The sequence below is a fragment of the Echeneis naucrates genome, chromosome 13, assembly GCF_900963305.1.
Source record: "Echeneis naucrates chromosome 13, fEcheNa1.1, whole genome shotgun sequence".
NCBI classification, from domain to species: domain Eukaryota; kingdom Metazoa; phylum Chordata; class Actinopteri; order Carangiformes; family Echeneidae; genus Echeneis; species Echeneis naucrates.
Genome location: NC_042523.1, coordinates 10452646 through 10469842, shown reverse-complemented (window position 1 = coordinate 10469842; position 17197 = coordinate 10452646). Strand labels below are relative to the sequence as shown.

General features: G+C 37.1%; 1 protein-coding gene across 3 annotated transcripts in view; it reads left to right on the top strand.

Annotated features, from left to right (window-relative positions):
• The window catches only part of ncam1b (neural cell adhesion molecule 1b), a 69214-nt gene that overhangs the window by 17457 nt on the left and 34560 nt on the right, over positions 1 to 17197 (top strand). For all 3 annotated transcript variants that reach the window (XM_029516844.1, XM_029516845.1, XM_029516846.1), the window contains exons 2-6: positions 11045 to 11119; positions 11696 to 11905; positions 13951 to 14094; positions 15136 to 15273; positions 16112 to 16229. In XM_029516844.1, the coding sequence (XP_029372704.1) occupies positions 11045 to 11119; positions 11696 to 11905; positions 13951 to 14094; positions 15136 to 15273; positions 16112 to 16229 (685 nt within the window). The remainder of the gene's footprint in view (positions 1 to 11044; positions 11120 to 11695; positions 11906 to 13950; positions 14095 to 15135; positions 15274 to 16111; positions 16230 to 17197) is intronic.

The window sequence follows — 17197 nt, the reverse complement described above, 5'->3', positions numbered from 1 at the left end:
CAGGCTTTGGGGTTCTGTGTAGTCCCAGGCAGCTTGTGGCTGAGTGGTCATTGTGGCTACCCCCCTCTTGCCCTCCTGCCCTCCCTGTCTTCCTTTTTGCCTTTTTGTCGTTGAAGTAATAATTACAGATGCATGAAATTTTGGCCAGTTAGAACAGTGTTAGTGCATTATTCCCCTAAACATTAATGGCTTCCTTGCTAGTAGTAAACAGAGCAGTTACTTTAAGGGTGTTTTTTTTTTGTTGTTGTTGTTTTTGTTTTTTTTTTTACTCGACTATGTTGTGACTAGTGTTAACAAGGAGGCCACCAGAGAAATACTTTAATGATTAATCTGGAAGAAGGAGCATTACTTTGCAACAATCAGTGGTGATTCACGTTTTTCACAGAAATGTTAACATTTCAGTCATTGTACGTGCCATGCATTCACCCTATTCTTATATGTAGTTGCCACACAGGATTCCAGCCTTTAAAAAAAAACAAAAAAAAAAACAACAAAGTTTTACACAGTCCCCAGAATTCGACCTCCAAGAATCTTCCTCTTGCACTGATTAGGCATGTCTCTTAGAGATGGCAACGGACTGTTCCTTCTTAGTCCTTGCACAGGTTGTACAGCTCTACTGGAGCTCTAAACTGGATGAAAATCAAACTTGGATTTTTGGCATAATTATTTTCTATCATCACTTTGTTTTTCTGGTGGTGATGTTGAAATAATTTTGCATTTACTGAATTAATTTTACACACCTTTAACGTCTCGTTACTGTAATTTTCCAAGAGCCTTCCTTTCCCCTGAATGATAAGTGTCCCTAACATTACACTGTCTGCATCTTCTTCTGGCCTTGACTCATTACAGGAGTACACAGTATGCTATGATGGGCCACAGACAATCAGCCCTCTGCCTCCCTGGGCTTTTGTTGTGTGGTGCACAGCTGAGGCAGATGCTGAGGGGCACTCACACTAAATTGCCTGAATGAGGGTGAATTCTGCTGCCTGCTGAAGTGGAGTGCACCGCAGCTCAATGAGTCAGAGCTTATTTTCCACTAAGAGTGGAAGAGGAATGTAGCCCAGAGAGGCATGAGGGACAGTTCATTTTAACTTAAAAGATCTTATAGAATCATGCCAGTGTTTGGGACAGCTATTTATCTATCTATCTACCTATTTATTGTATTTATTGTTATTTTCCGTAGTCCATAAAAATGCAGATCAAAGTGCCAAGTCTGGGAGAAAGGTGCAGCCATGTGCAACTGCATAGATTGTAAAATATCTTCCTTAATCTGGATAGATCTTGTGAGTGTATTGTCTCAACTTGGCAAGGTTATTGTGCTTGCACTGGATCTTTTTGCTATCCACATTCTTGCAAAAGATTATTTTCACTCCAGATTAATCGATCAGTCGTCTGTAAAAGGGGGGAAATGCGATAAAAACAGAAGGCTAAGAATACCAAAATTTTGATACCTATGAAATTCAATGGATTTCAACAGCAGAATAGACAAACAGCAAAATGAGAAAACAAGAGACTCCTGTGTAGCAGCCATTTAACCATGGTGTAAAAATATTCACTTAAAAAGCTAGTTTTGTATTTTAAAACTGAATGGAAATGACCTTCACAAGCACCTATTTAACATAATGCAGCCACTGCCAATCTAAGTAAGCCTTTGTCAATCACGGAGTGGATCTTAACTATAACAGATGCCCGCTGTGACAATTCACAAACAAGGTTTACATTTCAGGAGCTGGACCTTCTTAAGCTGAACATTGGCTTTAAGGCACTTGGACAGGTTTAAGATGTTTCTTTCTTTACAAGGCTTGGTTACACTTTCACAATGGCTGTTACTTGTTTATAACTCGTCTTTGCTGATACGTGTAAAGATCAAAACATCTCCATACGACAGTCTTGGCTTTTCCCATCACAGAGGACATGTTGCTCATATCTGCTGCCATTCCACAAGTTGTTATTGCCAAATACTGGTTCTCTTAACATCCACAGATAAAAATCCGAACGGCAATACTGTATTTAGTCATATTTTAAATTGACAGAAGAATTAAGACGGCTTGTTTTGTATAAGCCTAAATGTTAAGTATAGTTTCATTTACATCAAATCTAATTAGTAGAGTTACAGATTCATTTTGTTTTTATCAAGTAATTGACTAATCAACTAATCATTTTAGTCTGTACGGCATTGTTAGTAAGATCACACTGCCCTTGTTGAGAAGAAATCCTGCTTTGTTATGGTTGGCCAATTGGCCATTGGCTTGCTAGAGTTACATACAATTCAGTTTGGTCATGTTATAGTTAGGCTTAACCATTTGATCTCAGAATAGTAATGCTTTAAAGCATATGTTTTGAATTTCATTTATTTTAAGATGAATTAGCTCTTATAGTCATGCACATCACGCTGCAGTACATAGGACTGAAATTATTATTTTGATTTATGACAAAATGATCAAGGTAATACAGAAGAAAGCATGACATTTTATGATACTTCAATATCACAACCAAACATTTTTCAAAAGGGATCTGGATCATCTCTACTGTGGCAACTCCTCTTCTTTGTGTGTCTTGCCCTATTACGTAACCCATAAATAGGACCATTACATCAGGATTTTAAGCGATATTTTACACCCTCATTTATTTTTAACATAGAGAATTCTGCTATCATGAAGTAAATCCTGTTATCTACTGATTGTAACTGCAGAATATATTAATTTTCAGATGCCATTAATCATTTCTGACTTACAAAGAGGATTTACGTGCATATGAATTACACTGCAAGAGTGTTGTTGATGCAACAACAAGACAATTTGAGATTAAGATTTAATAGAATAATTTTGGTGGAAATCTTCGAAATAGATATAATTAAGAGTAGGCATTCCCTCTGTATTCATTCTGGATTGAAACATGACCATTTTTTTTTAGAGCTAATGCACAGATTTACTGTAAACTGGTGGCCATCTGTTATCCCTTTGTCACTAAAGATTTCTATTGTCCACCTGAATTTTTTCATAATTGGGCAAGAAAAATTTCCTGAGTCAGTGCTTTTTTCTAGAACACTTGCAACAATCGATATCCGGCAGTTTATAGTAAACCAAAGAATGTGTTAACGGTTAACGACAAAGAAATGGATTCGACAACTTCCAGCAATGTGAGTGGAATTACTATAGTGACCCTATACTTCTCAGCTTCTGGAATTTCTCAGATAAAGCAAACATTTGCGAATTTATGCTAATCCAAAGTGCGGTGGCCGCCAGCAACCTTGGTTTGGAAGGGTTTTACAGGCTTATCATGGGTAAAAAGTGATAAGCAAATGAAATGCCCCAAGTGCCCAAAGCCTGTTAGATATTGACGTTCATCTTGGGGCAACAAGAGCAACACAGCCTTAGCCTCAAAGGAATTGTTGAAATTTGTGGGCTCAATTAATAATATTTCACACAGGCTTGAATTCACTAACTTTATGTATTTAGAGTATGTGGATGAGTTGTGCAGACAACGGAGTATCATACTACCAATACTCCACCTACTGAAAGGAACCACAATGATTAGCTGAAGTTGCGCACTGCATGTTAAAATCCTCTTCAATGTAAATAGTCAATCCTTAGAGGCTGCACTGCTGTGTGCCATACAAGAGGGAGAGAGAGGAAGACAGAGGAGAGACGGATAGGAAAGAGCGAGAGGGAGAGCGAGCAATGATGTCAAAATGTGGAGAGAGGAGAGCCAGGAAACGCGTTTCCATAGCAACTGGTAGAAGTAAGTATAACTGTGGCTGAGAGACATGAGCAGCAAGCAAATACTGACTTGTTTCTTAAAACTAGTAAGCACTGAATACGCTCACTCTAGGTGTGCATTGTCACTTTAATGCAAAAAAAATAAAAATAAATAAAAACCTTTGAAATGCTTTTCAGCTAATTTCTAAGAATAAGAGGCTGTTGTATTTACAAGTATCAGTTTCAAATTAGACAGCATTTCATTTGTAGGACAGATAAGATAGCTTTGTTCTTGATTACAGATTGTTGAGCTCAGATTTTTACTGTTACTGTCAATTTGGCAGGTTTTGAGTTTAAATGGTTGTATATGTGTGAGACTGTTTGCGAGTGTGTTACATTGGCAGAATAGATAATGAGCATAATCTCCACATGACAAGTGAGGCGCGTCACGGCTTGGGTTAAGGCTTACTACAACATCCAGTAGCAGAAGCTGCAGCACCTGAGGTGTTTTTCTAAGATATCTACAGAGGCTGGAGGAATCAGGCTGCATAAATTCTCATCTATATGGTGTCCTTACAATCATATGTTATCACTTACTTTCTATGTGTCGATGAAAGAGGTTAATTGGAGGTCCAACTCAAGCTAGAAAGGATGGGTTTAGACTGTGTGAGACTATTTAAGGACCTCCAAATGTAACCATTGATTTCTGTAGCTCAAGGACATTGATGTACATCATTTTAATTAATGAAACAACCATCTTCTACCACCATTCTCCAGAAAGACAGACAAATACAAGCACAGCCATACATGTGCAAGCAGATGTGCATGTACTGGTATTAGGCAGTACATTGCCTCAGAGCTTTGCTGATTAAAATGACCCTTAAATAGAAACACAAAGAGCACTGTAGTCAGAAATGGGAACTACGCAGTAATTTCTGGTTCTAAACTACACTTTCATTCAGATAACCGTCCCAAAATGTTTAGTACTTTGTTGCATCATGTTGTGATCCGCATTGAGAAGCATCAGAAAAATAAATTATATAGCTGATAACTGATACCCAACCAATAATATACAATTTTCCCACGTCGCTGTAAATTTAATGGGAAGATTACAAACACTGTTTCACTGATGACCTACAGACACATGAATTATTGACACTTCAAGCTGTCTCCTATAATGATAAGCCTACATCCAAATATGACATTGCCCATAGTAACAGTAGCTGTTACATCACAAATGAACTGATAACGTCTGCCATGATTCCAGTGTTACATTGAAACTGCTTTGTGCTGTTTGTACACAGAAAAACAGACCAACAACTAGATGTAGCCTTTTCTCAGTATTTTTCTGTATAGTATTAAATAGTATTTAATTTGCTGCTTAGATTATGGGGAAAGACTGGCAATCTTAATCCATTTGTTGGCACTCCAAACATATTCTGCATCCATAATTTGCAATGTCTTGAAGGCAGAGATGATTCAATTTAATTATGTCTGGTGGTCTTTGTCAGTGTGTCTGCATTTTTTGACTTACTCGCAATTCTTTAGTCTCATTAAGAGTATTGCTAATGTAAAATGATCAAATAAAATGTTATTTAATCAACAGATTGATTTTGAGGGGAAGGGGATTCAATTTTTCCATCTTAGTTTTTGCATTTTAGATTAGGAGAGCCAGTTTGAAGACACACTTTAATATGAAATGTCAAGTTTAACTGCAGGGAGAATGCATGTTTTGCAGAACTAGGCCATTTCTTACCTACTTGAAATGTTTATCTCTCTTTATGTCTCTCAGCACCTCCTGTGTTGAGGGCCCTAACAACTGCAAAACTACTGATTTGGGCATACAACTCCTACAAGATTAATGAGCCTAAGGTTAGAATTGCCAATTAGTGGTACATAACACCTTCTGATGGTCTCAGGGCAAGCTTCCTTTCTACGCTTTCTTGCCCTTGTTACAGCATAATAATGTTCATAATAGTTAAACTTTGAATTGTATTTCATAGAACTCTGCTAAACTTCAAGGTGTACAGTAAGTTTTACTTAGGAGATTGTGCTTTATGATTAGCATACCAGAGAAAGTGCGATAACTTGGCATGAAAAGAAAACAGATTGGAACACATGACATATAAATCCACTAGGAATTTAAATACTGAACTATTTTATGTAAAAATCTGTGGATTGTGTTTCACAGTTTTAACACAAGCATGTTCTCTCATTTTTAAAATTCTCATGCTGCTTTTCCATTTTAAAATTCCTTATTTGTAGGAAGTGGGGATCAACAGCAATTTTCCAATAGCCACTTCATTCTAAAAAAAATGTAACAGCTTATGCAATTTAACTCTTAAAAAATATGTTTCATTGTTTTTACCGGCACCTTCTGCACAGGGGCAGTATAGAATTTGATGCAGCGCTTTGAGATGGACTAGATGCTCTTATACCAACAGGTGACCAATACAGTCACAGTACAAAAATAAATGAAACCAAGGTGCAGCCCAAACTGTGAGGTTAAGCTACCACGGCACAAGTCTATGTAGACTATGCACAGTCAAGTGAGAGCAGAGCACCTAGCAGAAGGCGGTAGCCTGTCCACAGATCACAGATTTTTGTCTGTGAACAGCTTTGACACAAGAAAAAAATCGTCACTTTGTCTCCGTCTGTGTGTGGAATGGAATGGTCAATTATCAAAGAGTATTTTAGCTTGAAATGTCCATTCCTACTAGTAATGGAAAGGTTTAGAGTTTGGCAACATGGTACTATTTGCTGAACAGAGATACTGACACATTCTTGATTGTTTAGTACTGTATATGGTAAATCAATTAGAATGAAACCACGTGAGCAGCTCTATCTGAAGCTATACTTTGCATATCAAATTTAATGCTTAGCAAAAAATGGTGACATACTCTCAGAGACAACACTAGCTTGGGGATGTTGATCATGAATCAAAGTATTGGAGATTTCAGTGAAACCCACCAATTATATGAGAACCTTAAATGTTTTTTAAAAACAAATTAGCCAGTCGCTAGGGACCAAAGCTGTCAGCCAACCATCTCCAGTCAGGCTCCAATTATGGCTAAAAATAAGCTTTTAAATGAAGTAATTAAATGACAATGGCATTTATCAGTAAATATGTTTAAAAGCTGTGCTAGACGCAAAAACCAACTGTAATGTATCTGCAATGCTTTCTTGTCTTTACAGCATGCTCCTTTTAACTTCTGTGGAGCTACAGTATCAATGCAGTTTTAGCCCTTCTTGGGTTTAAAAAGGGTTGGTCACTTGGGATTCACATTCTGATTACATTTCTAGGACACATAGTTGCGTTGTGTAATTTGGCCACCCCCTGCTTTGAAGGAGTTTTTGCCCTTTAACTGGATTTGAGTTACAGTAGCTTGTTAACCCCTTTAATATTTGAAAAGTGAGCTGTTGGTTGGAGAGCAATTAGCCTAACCTCTTGTTCATAACTATCTATGAAGAGGAGCCACAGCTCTGCCTTCGATCTGAGAGAACCAATTAGTGCTTTGGATAATTTAATTTGGAAAACTCCCAGACAGTGCAGGTGTGTTCTTCTATTCTAATATTCTACAGAATGAAAAGAGAAAAACATACAGTGATAGAGAGGTTGGCTGACCATGTCAGAGAAAATCTCTGGTGGCTCTTGAACCTTCCGAATGGCAGCTTTGCTGAAGGATAAGAAAGGGGTTTTGCATTGTTGGTTCTAATATAGGAAAAGCTGTGTTATGAAATACACAGGCAGCTTTTACAATCTGGCTCTGCCTTTTGACTTCATGACATTTATTCAATGCACATATCTGATATCTCTACACTTGTGCTAAATGGACACTAATCTTGATGGAGTTGTTTCTCGTGTTATTAATTTTCCTGTTATCTGTTATTTAGCCATTCATTCATTTTCAACCACTTAATCTTCCGGGTCGCAGGGGGTGCTGGAGCTAATCCAGGTTCATGTTCTAGGTGAGGGTGGAGTACACCCTGGACACGTAGCCAGTCTACCACAGGGCCAACTTACAGCAACAAACAGAAACAACCATTCACAGTCACATTCACATCTACAGGCAATTTAGAGACACCATTCAACCGAATCAACCTTTGACCTGTGGGAAAAAGCCAGAGTCAGAGCCAGAGGAAATCTCTGAAGACAAAGAGAAATACAAACTCCATACAGAAAAGACTCAGGAATTGAATCCAGAACTTTCTTGGCAACTGCACTAACCACAGTTCCACTGTGCTGCCTGGTATTTAGCCAATCATGTATCAATAATACTGTAGAACCATTTGTCAGTTTATAGAGTACACACCTTTTACAGTCTACTTCAACAGTGAGTTCTGCAAATACTACTACCTAGTGAGGCAAACACTACTATGTTCAGATTTGGTTTAAACTGTCTTAACTGTGTTAACTCAGGTTGAGGTTATATTGGAGGTGCTGTTTTGTGCTACAAGTAGGTGATTTTTATGTACCCACACTGAAGGCTTCATTTTATAACCTTCACAGGGATTTTCTGATTCTGTGCATCATGAATAATTTTACACTACAAAAGCAATATTATTGTTGGCATTTAAGCTGTATATGCAATCATTATCTATTTTATTTTCATTATTTTTGACGGCATTTTCTGTCTCTTTCCCTGGAAATATTTCAAAGAAAATGTTGACAGTAGTTTCACCTTCACTGGCCCTTTTGTACTTTATTGTGTTTATTAAATTAGAACTGAACCTGTTAGTTCTACTTTTCAAATTGTGGTCCAATTTTGTTTTACTGTAATTTTCTCGTTTGGTTTTTGTGTGGGTAATATGTTTTAACAGCATAAGCTTTCAGACATTTCATGTGAATAATCATCATCATCATGCCTCCTCTGTAAATGAGTTGCCTGTTTGTGTCGCTAAATGAATACCAACCATATTTATTTCCTCAGCCCAATTAAAACAAAGGCCTTCTCCATGAAATTAGCATAACATTGCTTTAGTTAGTAGTTCATATGAAAATAAAAACGTATGAGGTTTTGATGTCTTGTTTTCATGTTCCTTCACTTTGAACAACAGTGTAAAATAAAAACTTCAAACAACTGAATAATGTTCATGCATCTGAATGAATGAAATGCATTGTGCTTAATGTTACATTGACTAAAATGTGGAAAAATGTACAGCAGCGACAGTGCCCACTACTGTGAGTCTCTACCTAACACTGATGCTTAGATAGGATGAGGGCTCAAACTTGAATTGCCTGCTAAATATCTCTGAAAGATGAAGCAGTCATCCTTTGGTGGATTCAGAGTTGGACATATTGCACAGGGTCTAATCAGCCATCAATGACAGCTACATTTGATTGATTCATTGTTAGTACAAGGGGGTCGTAGCCACACGAACACTACCACCACCAACAGTTTTGGGTTTTTCCATGTTCTTTGTTCCTTCTTGCTTAACAGAGTCATAACAACAATAGATCTTGCACTTAAAGTATGGACACGCTTTTACACTTTATCTCAGGTTTTCTTTTTCAGGCTGACACCTTTCAGTATCAGTAAATAATGACTTAGTTGATTACTTAAAAGAAAAAAAAAATGCAAAAAATCCACTGCTTCCAGAGTCTCAAACATTAATATTTGCTGAGTTAATTAAAATTTTTTTTCTCAACTTAGAAATAACTGAGGAGAAATTTTTCTTCTTCTGAGCTAACTGAATCCATATTACAAAGATGTATTTACAATTCATCAAATGAGTCAAAACTAAGAAATTAAACAAAAGCTCAAATTAAATAAAATTGATCTAATATCTGGTTGAGAAAGGACATGTCATTAAAACTATTGTGTTATCGAAGTATTACTATAAGTACTACTATTGTTAGAAAAAGAGTTAGTAAATTTTATAGCCCTATCACACAGGAATTAATCAACTGTCAGAGTTGCCAAATGTGACAAGATAGAGCACCTATTGTTTAAGAAATTTGAAGTGTTTTACCTTTATATTTTCACATTTAAGGGAATATCACAACATATGGCCACTCTTACTCTGACCTCAAGTGCAAACGCAGCCACACACGCTTACTCATTCATGATATAAGGCAGGATTTTGGACCCCATTTAGTCACACTTTATGGTCAACCAAAGGAGCCCCTGATTACCCCCCTAAGAGATTCCACAGGCATAAAATAAAGCTTTGCTCTAATTAATCTGTATGAAATAAGAGAACTTATTTGTTTTCTTTTGTTTTTTTCTTTAAATCTGGTCTTTGATGAAATGCAGTCTGTCACAGAGTGATACAGTGTATTTGCCTTGCTCTCCAGACAGCATGATTAAAAACAAAAACAAAAAACATCTTTTAAAGCATTTCAAAAATCTCTCCAGGTAAATTGGAAGCACAAAATTGATTCTTACCAAAGCTGAATGCTAACTAAATATTTTTAATACCTGCTTGATGTTATTTCTATTGATAGGACAGGAATAATGCAGGAAAAAGGCGAAGAAGAAATGTAAAAATTTTTTTCATAATATGGATGGTCAAGCCAAAACTGGCAGAGTCATTTTCTTGATGTGCATGAACATTGCTTTACACATATTGTGTCTTTTGCCTGTCTCTTCAACTGGAGTAAAAACATTGTCGCAAATGCAAGCATGGCACTTGCAGGCCAGGACTTCTGCAGGAAATCCATGCCATAGTTTGAGTTTGATAAAAAATTTTAAAGCTGTTGTCTGTGATGAGCACTAACGATTAACTAAATATCCAATAATCAATGGAAAGTTTAAAAAAAAAAAAAAAAATTGTCTTGCATCCACCCCCATGGTTATCACTGCGCTTGTGACTATGAAATTAGTTAAATTTTCCCGATACATGTTACAAATGAGCTCAGTACTGTAATAACTGCAAACGGTAATAAATACTGATCTGCAGGTATAATCGACTTGTGGGATACTTAAAATAGAACATAGCATTCGTTCAAGTTGGCGAAGTAGTCAAGATATGCTCAGCCCTGGCTTGGCCAACCCTCCAACAGCCAATCCCTTCCTATGTACTTAGTTTGGCACTCTTACATAAACTGCGTCAGCCTCACTACCTTTGCTGTTTCCTCTGTATGCTACCTCTGACTCAGGTCCTCCTTCTCTTTCTCTATATTCTGACTGATCACTTTCATTTCTTCCCTAACCCTAACCCTTTCCGCACATACGCGTGGAAGAGGCCAAACCACCAAATTTTTCATTTGGAATTGTAATAAAGTTTTTTTTTAAATAAGTGGTCCTGATTGCAATGTCAATGTGTGTTGTTGCACATTTGTGTCATTTACTATGTTGTAAATGTTATAATTTTATATTGTTTTGTTTTTTTTCCTGTTGTAGTGTCACTGGAAGTGATGATCACACCAAGTTATGGTGAGATTAGTCTGGGAGAGTCCAAATTCTTCATGTGTGAAGGTAAGTTTTTGTCATTCTAACTTCTGACGCTTTTGTGTCAGAAAGAAGAGAAAATATAGAATGCTTCTTGAGAAGATCAGATTTCAGTCTGAAACTAAGTAACTTCTAAACTAGCGACAGTAACTCTTTTTTATGCAAATTCATGATGTGCTTGAATATGAAGTGCTGATTTAGAGTAAACAAGAATAGCCCAATAGAAGTGATAAGCAAACAGCTATCCTCCTGTTAAACTAAATTCCTCTTTAAGCCACATTTTAAAAATATTTAGTGCCGTCCTAGTGATTTGAATGTTGATGATGCATCTAATGTTGGTGGTTTTCTGTCTTATCAATAAATGACCTTTGCATGGTTTGGTTCAAGGCAAACAATGCCATTAAGACAGAAACCACATTTTTTGACCCTTTTCTAGTTTTAAAGAGCTAAAATGTTGCAGCAACTGTCTTCAGCTGAACAAACTGTACAGCAGAAGCATGTACAGCCCACAGTCTGTGGGCACATGTTGTCTTCACTGCTGTTAAATGTGCACCTTAAAGATATACTTGTTTTCTAATGTCCTGCTCTTTACTGTGCTCTCAGTTGTAGGCGTTGCCAAGCATATAGATTGGTTTGGGCCGAGTGGAGACAGGATAGAACCGAACAGACCAGACATAACAGTAACCCGTAATGATGAGTCATCATCCACACTCACGCTGTACAAAGCTGGCACTGAAAATGCAGGGACATACAAGTGTGTTGCTGCCAATGGAGACCAGCAAGCAGAGTCAACTGTCAAAGTGAAAATCTTTCGTAAGTTCTTCCCCTACCTTTTACCATCTCCAAATTATTGAGTCATATAAGAAAGAAGAAAAAATCCTGTTTATTGAGCTATATTTTACTGACGGCTCAAGGACAACACATTACACTTTTTTGTGAAGATGTAATTTTCATCAGTTCAATAAATGGTCGGAAGACCATCAAAGGGCTTCTTAATGACCCTGTCTGCTATGCGGTTTCTTCTGAGTAATGTCTTTTATATTTTCCATATGAACACCCAACATTAGCTGATGTCCATCAGAGACAAAATCCCAACTTTTCTGTTGGTTTAAGTGTTTATTTTGGGCTACGATTAGAAATGGTCATTCCTGTAGATATCAGACATTGAATGTCTCTCAAAACAAGACAGCAGTTTTATTTTTCTACTTGAGCACTGTTTGAGTGCATCTGTCTATTTGTTTTTTACTTAATTTTCTTCTTTAGGTATGAAATACATACAATTAACAAAAGTAAGCAGCAGGAGTTTGAGATGTAATGGAATGGAAGCACAGCAAAGCCAGTAATGGCTACAGTATTGTAATCCCTTGATCCTCCTGCACTCAATTACATTCCTATATAACCGTTTTCTGTGTGTGTCTTAAGATTTTTGATCACTTAAAAAGCATCAATTGTGCAGAATGCATATACAGCTCTGGAAAAGAGACCACTGCATTTGTTTCAGAAATCTGCATCTCTACATATGTGACAGTCATTCCTTTCCAGTGACTGTTGATTTCCAACACATGCACACCTGTTTCTACCTAATAAGTTACTGATGAGGTGATCACCTGAACCAAATCTTATTTAATGAGGACATCTATAAAAACCATTGCTGCAGTCATCACTATTATCTTGCAATAGGACCAACTGGATGGCAAAAACAGTGCTAGTAGTACATCAAAAGTAACTGGGGGGGGGGGACAAAAACAAAACAAAACAAAAAAAAAAAGGTTTGAGTGAGGAAAAGAAGGGTTAAATTCTGACTTTACTAGCAGAGGCAGGGCTCAAGTCGTGTTAAACTAGAAAAAAGCCCTTCATCAACGAGAAGCAGAGCAAGGCTGAAGTTTGAAAAAGACCATAAGGATTGGCCCATATAGGACTGGAGTAGAGTCATCTTCTCTGATGAGTCTAATTTCCAGCTTTGTCCAACACCTGATCATCTAATGGTTAGACAGAGACCGGGAGAGGCCTGCAAGCCACAATTTCTCGCAGCCACTGTGGAAATTGGTGGACAATCGGTGGTGATCTGGGGATGCTTCAGCATGGCTGAAGTCAGGCAGATTCGTCTTTGTGAAGGGTGCATGAATCAAGCCACATACATGGTTATCTTGGAGGAAACTTGCTGCCTTCTATTCTGACAATGTTCCCCAACTCTAAGGATTGGTTTTTCCAGCAGGACAATGCTCCATGCCACACAGCTACAGTAGGTCGATCAAGGTGTGAACGAAGGACCACAAGATCAAGCCCAATCTCCAGAACTAAACCCCATCGAAAACCTGGAACGTAATCAAGAGTAAGATAGATGCTCACAAGCCATCAAACAAAGTGGAGCTGCTTGAACTCTTGTGCCAGGAATGGCGTAAAGTCACCCAACAGCAATGTTAAAGACTGGTGGAGGGCATGCCAAGACGCATGAAAGCTGTGATTGTAACTCAGGGTTATTCCACCAAATATTGAGCTCTGAACACTTCCTAAGTTAAGGCATGGGTAATGTGTTTTTAAAAATGAATATGAGGTCTGAAAACACTGGACCTTGTTTGGTGTTTTTCATTTTCTAAAAATAAATGCTCTAAATGGCAATATTTGTACTTGGAATTAGGGTAGTTCATAGAATAAAAGAAAAATGTTAATTTCACTCGAAATAGTAATTCAAAGAAACTGATAATTTTGCAGTCGTCTCATTTCTTCTCAAATTAGTGAAATCAATCTGGGCGTTATTCAGAATAGATTCCAATCCAACTGTTTCACCCAAGAGCTTTGATGAGACACATTATAGTTATAGCTGTGAGTAGCAAATATGTTTTCATGTTTGATTACAGAGAAAATCACCTTCACAAATGCGCCCTCTCCCCAAGAGTTTACTGAAGGAGACAACGCCAACATCATCTGTGATGTGATCAGTTCACCTCCTCCCACTGTTCTCTGGAAATATAAAGGAGCCACCATTCAGGTGGAAAAAGATGGTAAGGTTTCTCTTAACAGCATGGGGCTCATATTTCAGTTTTACCTATTATTGTGACTATTTGTAATTTGGTAGTGCTCAGCATTTGTAATAATACTCCCTTCTTCATACATTGTTCAATTCTTGACACTGTGACAAAAGTTGTCTCATGATTATTAGTGGTAGTTCAACAGAATTTGATAGTATGGTGTGTGTAAAATACTTTTAAATCCATCATATAAGAAATAATATGTGCTTGTTGTTATGTGTCTCAAAAGTTCCCTGTAAATCAGGGAGGTAACTAAGTAGTATCCAGAATTGAGTTAGCAATAATGTAAGGGCCAGAAAATACAGAAGATTCTGCTCAGAGTTTTAAATGACTGCAGTGTTGCAGTTTTTCCATGCCATTTCATGTATGAGGAAAACTTGACTAAAAGTGTAATTCAGTTAGTGCTACATAATAGACGACCATAGTCACAAATACAGACGCAGACTCCTAATAACAAGCTATGACATGTAGAATTGCCACTATTGGAGAATTTAAATTTACTGTATGTGTGTGTGTGTGTGTGTTTCAGTATTATCATGTGCTTTGAAGGTAAAAATATATTTGAGTTTGAATTATCCTGACCAATATTATGTCTATGGTATTTTTGGTGTTGCAATAGTATTACTACATGATTACACTTATTTAGTAGGGAGGACTTTCGGATTCAAAATATAGTTGTGATTATTTTAAATGAAATTAGCCCTGAGACAAGTAGAACTACTCGCAATACTACACATACTACTCCTAATAATGCAGACTGGTTAAGATAGATAAGTATCTAACAGTAGTGCAGAGATACCAGTGATTAACACACATCAGTGTTAAAATGTTAAAATCTGAGCCACCAAAGTAACATTTTGCCTTGGCATATTAATCTGAACAGATTTCAGTTTTATTTCTGTAACTCCCTCTGAAACAGCACAGCTGTTCAAACACTTAAATTGACTGACTTTTGTTGGATTTGCCAAAAATATAATACACCTGATTGTGCATTTATTCTCCTCTGCCTTACAGTTCGCTTTAAGGTGTTGAGCAACAATCACCTACAAATCCGTGGCATTAAGAAGACAGATGAGGGCTCATACACATGCGAGGGTCGCCTCATGGCCCGTGGCGAGATTGATCTTCGGGTCATCAAGGTCGTGGTGAATGGTTAGCTACCATTTCTCACTCATGTTATTTCTTCTCTTTTGTTCTTGCAAGCCTGTTTTTTTGTATGGAAGGTGTCCCATGATGTTTAAATAAGCTGAAGATCCTTAGAGGCAACCAGCCACAGAATCAACAGTTGCTGAAACAGTGGAAACCAGGTCTCAAAGATCTTTCATGCTAATCAAGTCTGTTTCCCATAACTTCTGAGCCTCGCAAATGAGCATGCCTAAAATAAGTGTTCTGATATCATCACTGTGTCTGGTCCTGTTTTCTATCCCCTGCTATTTACACATCTATTGTACTCTGTGCTAGGGATGTTCCATTGAGCTTTTTCTGAGTGGATCACCGATTGCCAATCACTTGAAGGATCTGCTGATACAGATTACCGATCACAGACATGCATTGCATGGAGGGAGTTTGTTGTCTTCTTCAGATATCATGAAAAACTACCAGACTGGAGAACATATGGGCTAAATTGTTGATCCCCTTCCATTAAAGAAGTAAAAATGCACATTGGTCACTGAAATAACTTGAAACTTATAAAAGTAATAATAAATAAAAATGTATGGATAATCAAACCTTTTTATTTATTACTTTTGTCACTTTCAAGTTATTTTAGTGTGCATGCTGGGTTTTTCTTTTTTTCAACAGAAGGGTACCAACAATTTTGTCCAAGTGTGTGTTGTTGAGCCACGCTCAGAGCAAGTGCCACTAAAATATTTTGAGTGAAAATTAGCATCATAATGATCAATCTAAGTATCCCTGCTCTGTGCCTGTGAATGTGTGTGTTCATCTACCAATTTAGGTTAATTTCATTTTTATGCGTCTCTCTTTGTCCCAGTACTACCGACCATCAGGATATGGCAGTCAGAGGTGAATGCCACAGCAGATGTCGGGCAGTCTGCCATGTTGACTTGTGCAGTTGACGGCTATCCTGAACCCATGGTGACTTGGACAAGGTAAAGTTCTTCTAGGAACTGGAAAGACAAATGGTGTAGTTGCAGCAGTATGTGAGAGAGGCTATCTTAAATTATTTAATCAATGTACAATGCAATCTGTTGTATAATTCAGCTGCAGTTCGGTTGAACTCTTACAAGGTCTAATTTAATATCAATTTCATAAACGATGAGATTTTTGACTTAATCCAATGACTGTTTATGTATATTAGGAACTTTCACTTGCTTTTTACTTTTTCAGTTATTTATGTATATTTTTGTATGATTTATTTCTAATATTTATTTTATATTAATGTATTTTGGACAGCTCACACATATACATTTAGAATTTTGAGCAGGAATGATCCTTTTTTATTTTTCATCTCTGAACTAACTTAAAGGGTGTCAAATTCACAGATTCTCTCAAACGCTGCAGTAAAAAATGTGAGAATTATGTCACTGACGTGTGACTATCAAAGAAATTTGAGAAAAACTAAACCTTTTAATGTCTCAATTTGTCTTTTCAGAACATGGCAAACAGTTGTATGGGTTTTTGGGCACCAGTGCAGACTGCTAATGTCTGCACACAAACATAGCTCAGAATGATAGTAGTAATAACTTGCATTAAACATAAGAACTGATGGGAATGTGTGTTTTCCCCATATTTGGTTATGAACCAAAGTTTGGCCCCTAATGACGATACAAGTAAATTTTAGGGATCACTGAGGCTATAGCAAGTTCTTCCAGAGGAAAATATTAATATCTGTGTCAGTGTTAGTTATTTAACTTTTTAATTCTTAACCAAAAATGTCATATTATTGATGAGGCAAGATGAAGGTCATTTTAATCACATGACTAAATTAGTCCAATATTTATTAAAATGTCTCAGCTCAAAATGGAGAATTGACAAACAAACACATACGCAAACCAAACAGCTCACATTTGACTTGAGAGAGTTGCTTTAAAAGTGCATCCGCAGATGTTTGAACAGC